Source organism: Nematolebias whitei, chromosome 9 (genome assembly GCF_014905685.2).
Source record: "Nematolebias whitei isolate Nwh7 chromosome 9, NemWhi1, whole genome shotgun sequence".
NCBI classification, from domain to species: Eukaryota; Metazoa; Chordata; class Actinopteri; order Cyprinodontiformes; family Rivulidae; genus Nematolebias; species Nematolebias whitei.
Window position 1 is genome coordinate 49,737,036 of NC_056506.1, and position 5,385 is coordinate 49,742,420.

Here is a 5,385-nt window from a genome sequence, read left to right on the forward strand (position 1 = left end):
AGCTGTTAGCTTCTTTAGCTTTTATCACATGGTTGGCACCTTTAGCTGTTAGCCCGAGCTCTGCCTCTGAAACCTGTTTGTTCAGAACCCGGAGCAAGAAACAGAATCTCTTTTGGCGGTTTGAAGCTGAAAACACGCCGAGGCGTCCAGTTTCCTGCGTTCTGAAGGAAACAGGAAGTGGAAAAGCTCTCATGGTCCAATCAAAGGTGTTATGGATCGATTCTGAAATCAGCAGCTGCTTTACAGCTGTTGACCTTTGACCTTTGGGAGGTCAGACTGAGTGCAGCTCAGCGACAGAACCAGAGGGGGCGGGGCTTCACACTGAGTCATGATGGGGTGCACTGTGTCGGCGGCGGAGGCCTCGGCGAGTCGTCGACCCGTCGGGTGGTTCTGGACGTGTCCGAGCTGCGCTGAAAACAAGTCGTAACTCGAGAGTTACAGGAAGGAAAAATAAAACGCCTCCATCCTGAAACGGACAGAAAGTGTCGAAAAGAAAGAAACGGTTTCTGTAAATCTGTCTGAGTGTTGTTGAAGTCGGGCCGGGCCGACGTACGGACGAGTCTTTTCAACGTCTTCTCACCAGAAACGAGACACCGAACAGATTTCCTGCTTCGGCCTCAGCTGGTTCGTTGTTTCCAGAAACGTTCTGCACCAAACGACCCGATAAGTCGGGATTAAACGTGTGAAGAACGTTGGTCACATGACGTGAGCGTCGTAAAGTTTATAAAACACATGCTGAGCTTCAAAACATCCTTTTATTATTTTAATAACCGAGTGTGATCTGGTTCTGAACCGTCAGATCAACTGCGGTGGCAGAAATCTCTATTTATAGATATTTAACATGAGTTTTTATTTATTGGTGCGTTTTATAAGTTTGGACTCAAGAACCGAAAGAAATGAAAAATCATAAAATCAGATGATGAAAAATCATAAAATCAGATGAGATCAGAATTTATTTTAAAAAAAGGACTAAAGTCTAATTTTAATAAAATAATTATTAATAAAAGTCACCAGTAGGGGGCGCAGAACCCGTTATCACTGCTGCAGTGTGTTTGTGTGTGTGTGCGTGTGCGTGTGTGTGTGCGTGGACAGCTCCTGGTGCTGAAACCTCAGCCTCCGACCCAAACTGACTCCAGAACCTCAGAGTTCATCACTTCTTAATCTTTAAACATTAAAGATCCGTTTCCTGAAATACTTCTCAATTTAAGTAATGATTCTGTTCTGGTTCTGGTCTGGTTCTGGTCTGGTTTTGTTCTGGTTCTGTTCTGATTCTGTTCTGGTTCTGGTCTGGTTTTGTTCTGGTTCTGTTCTGATTCTGTTCTGGTTCTGGTCTGGTTCTGGTCTGGTTCTGGTCTGGTTATGTTCTGATTCTGGTCTGATTCTGTTCTGATTCTGGTCTGGTTCTGTTCTGATTTTGGTGTGGTTCTGGTCTGGTTCTGGTCTGGTTTTGTTCTGGTTCTGTTCTGATTCTGGTCTGGTTCTGTTCTGGTTTTGTTCTGGTTCTGTTTTGATTCTGGTCTGGTTCTGTTCTGATTCTGGTCTGGTTCTGTTCTGATTCTGGTCTGGTTCTGTTCTGGTTCTGTTCTGGTTCTGTTCTGATTTTGTTCTGGTTCTGTTCTGGTCTGGTTCTGTTCTGATTCTGGTCTGGTTCTGTTCTGATTCTGTTCTGATTCTGGTCTGGTTCTGTTCTGGTTCTGTTCTGATTCTGGTCTGGTTCTGGTTCTGGTCTGGTTTTGTTCTGGTTCTGTTCTGATTCTGGTCTGGTTCTGTTCTGATTCTGGTCTGGTTTTGTTCTGGTTCTGGTCTGGTTCTGTTCTGGTTCTGTTCTGATTCTGGTCTGGTTCTGTTCTGATTCTGGTCTGGTTCTGTTCTGGTTCTGTTCTGATTCTGGTCTGGTTCGGGTCGATGAAACTTTCAGACTGGTGTTTCAGTTCCAGCAGCCCATCCGGTTCTGGTCCTGATTTAAAACTAAAGACCAGGACTGAGACTGGAACCTGTGCACAGATGTGTGAACCCGTCCGGAACCAGCCGGACCCAAGAACCCAGAGGGAGCGGAGCGGGTCTGACCTGGTTGGTGAAGAGCTGCGCGCTCTCGGAGCCCAGCAGCTGGACCAGCACGTGCAGGCCGGAAGTGAAGAGTCCGGCCAGGATGGCCCAGGTGAGCGGAAGCGGAAGCATGCTGTAGGTGGCGAACAGGGTGAAGAGGACGTAGCCCACCCCGTCCCCCAGCAGCCCGAAGCCCAGGCCCGCCGCCAGGATCTGCGTGGCCATGGCCACCCACGTGACCACGCCGCTGTACTGCAGGTAGCTGTGCGACGTGGCGTCCTTCCGCACCACCACCAGGGCGCAGATCACCACCTCCACCCCCGTGAAGAAGCCCAGCAGCGTCCCCTTGATGGGGTCCATGGGGGAGGAGGCCAGGGTGAGGTGCAGCACCAGCAGGGTGAGCTTCGTCACCACGTCCAGGATGTTCATCACCACCACCGACTTCCGCCTCTGGCCCAGGAAGTAGCGCTGGTACAGCCGCTCCAGGTCCCGGGACTTGAAGGCGTTCCTCAGGGTGGGGAAGATGACCCCCCGGTAGGTGTAGCCCCAGTTCAGGAAGAAGTCCGAGTTGCTGGGCGCGCAGTCCAGCTGCAGGAAGCCCAGGTCGCTGCTCGCGCGCTCCGGGAACACCTTGGTCCCGCCGTTGTTGTGCCGGTCCCCCAGGCCCGCGGACTCCTTCCGCGCGTCCTGGATGGGGTCGAAGGGGTCGTCCTTGAGCCCCCCTCCGCCCCCCTGCTCGTGGATGAAGCGCTGCTCGGTGATGTGGCGCACGGCGGTCTGCCACAGCAGCCGTTTGGGGCGCGCGCTGCCGCCGCTGCTGGGGGTCTTGTTGATGGTGTACAGATCCTCGCTCGCGCTCGAGCACCGGACCTCGGACAGCTCCATGCCCGCCCCCCGCCGCGGGTTCTGGTCTGAGCGCTCGGTTCGGTTCGCGGTGCCCCCTCCCTTCCTGTCGGATCAGCGGCTTTGGGAAGGCGACGTCCTCTCGTGCGCATCCAACCGAGGGCGCGCGCTTTCTTCTCGGGTTGTGGCACGAGACGAGGCGCGGCTGGAGGTCATGGTCCGGCTCCCAGACCCGAACCGAATCCTAGACGAGAGGAAGAACCGGTCCCGGATCAGCCGTCATGCTGAGGGTTCACGTGCTTCCAGCCGCGCGCGCCATCAGCGTGTCAGGAGGAGCCGGGGTCCGGGGACCAGTCTGGGGTCCTGCTGACAAAAACCCCCACGAACCGGTCCGTGCGTGGCTAGATCCGGTGGTTCTGCGGGTTTTTATTCACGCAGCAGCAGAGGAGAATCCCGCCTGGTCCTGCGGGATCCCCCGAAAAACCCAAGAAAAGGAAAAAAAAAAAATCCCAAAATAATCCGGATAATCCAGGATCTGGTCTCACAGCGGAGGAAAAACTTCATCCAGGATCAACGTCGAGTGTTCGAGCCCCTCATCACGGACCCGCTCTCCATCCGCGCCTCGCGCTCCGTTCGACACCTGCCCTCCTTCAGTCCCGTGCGTCTCCTGGCTGCGCGCGAGGAGCAGCTTCCTCCTCCTCCTCTTCCTCCTCGGGGGGTTAAAGTGGAGCAGCGCGTGGAGCTGAACCGAACCCGGCTGGTCAGCGGCGCGAGCGCTTTGACGTCACCTCTGTATGTGTGCGCGTGTTTGTGTGCTCCCTCTCTCCCCCCTCTTCCATCCCACGCTCTTCATCTCATCCTTTTGTCCTCCTCCCCCCTTGTGTCTTTTGTCTCGTTCTGTTCTTCACTTGGACCGAACCGGAGCTCCTGGTTCCGATCAGGTCCAGATCATCATCCGAACCTCCTGCAGCTGCAGACTCTGATCCAGAACCAGCACACCTGGCTCATATGGTTCCGATCCAACAAACCTCTGACAAGAACAACAACAAAAAGCATTTTTTTTTATTTAAATTTAATTTTTAGGAAGTTGTCCAAACCCTCCTGCGCTGCACGGTGGCTCGGAGGTTTGAACTGAAGACACAAGCAGCTCCAAGAAATGAGTTTTGATTGAACAGACACGAGGCTGCAGAACAAATCAAAATGATGGAGACACCTGAAACTGCAGGTGGAAGTGGGCGTGGCCAGCTGGCGCAGGAGACGTCACAAAACAAGAACCTGATCATGAAACGAGATAAACAAAGAGTTCAGAGCTGAGCAACAAGAAGACGAAGGTCCAACTCCCATATGCCCCAAAACACAAACATCAAGACCATCCGAGACTTCAGGGGGTCATGTGGACTCACTGGAGGTGCTACACCTGAAGCCAGAATGAGCGTCTTACCTGCGGTCAGACATTGTGAAGATCCACAATTTCTCCTCCACCATAACCCTCAGCACTGGCTCTCCTCAGGGATGTGTGTTGAGCCCCCTCCTGTTTACTCTGCTCACATATGATTGTGCAGCTACCCATCCAGGCTGTCACATTGTAAAGTTTGCAGATGATACAGCGGTGGTGGGATGCATCAACAGCAACATGAGTCCAGCTACAGGCAGGAGGTGGAACACCTGGAGAGCTGGTGCAGGAAGAACAACCTTCACATCAATGTGTAGAAGACGAAGGAGATGGTCGTGGACTTCAGACAGAATAAACATACATAACCCCGCCCCACCCCACTCCCCATATAGGAGGATCTGCAGTGGAAGTGGTCTCCAGCTACAAGTACTTGGGTGTACACATGAACAACAACCTCAGCTGGAGCAACAACACCACCAGCCTGATGAAGAAAGCTCATCAGAGACTCTACTTCCTCAGACGGCTGAGGCGAGCTGGTCTGGAAGCTCAGTCCTCACCTCCTTCTACAGGTGTGCAGTGGAGAGCATCCTGTGCTCCAGCATCAATGTGTGGCATGGAGGCTGCACAGCTGCAGAAAGAAAAGCTTTGCAGAGAGTGGTGAAGGCTGCACAGAAATCTGTTGGAGTCAGTCTCCCCACCATCACAGACATCTATACCTCCAGATGCAGGAAGAGGGCCACCTGCATCATGAAGGACCCCACTCACCCAGCACACACACTTTTTGTCCCACTCCCCTCAGGAAGGAGGTTGAGGAGCATTAAGTGTAGAACCACTAGACTGAGGAACAGCTTCTACCCTGAGGCTGTTAGACTCATGAATCTCTAACCAGGAGAATCACTGTGATACCACTTTGATTGGTGATATGTGCTGCTGATTATCTCATGCTGCTGATTATTTCATGCTGCTGATTATCTCATGCTGCTGATGTTTCATGCTGCTGATTATCTCATGCTGCTGATGTTTCATGTTGCTGATTATCTCATGCTGCTGATGTTCCATGCTGCTGATTATCTCATGCTGCTGATGTTTCATGCTGCTGATTA

General features: G+C 52.7%; 1 protein-coding gene across 1 annotated transcript in view; it reads right to left on the reverse strand.

The window, feature by feature from the left end:
• Positions 1-2,946, reverse strand: part of adcy8 (adenylate cyclase 8 (brain)) — an 85,112-nt gene extending 82,166 nt beyond the window's left edge. Inside the window, exon 1 of the mRNA XM_037682446.1 lies at positions 2,068-2,946. Coding sequence (XP_037538374.1) covers positions 2,068-2,931 — 864 coding nt within the window. The 5' untranslated portion in view covers positions 2,932-2,946. The remainder of the gene's footprint in view (positions 1-2,067) is intronic.
• Between the last annotated feature and the right edge of the window lie 2,439 nt (positions 2,947-5,385).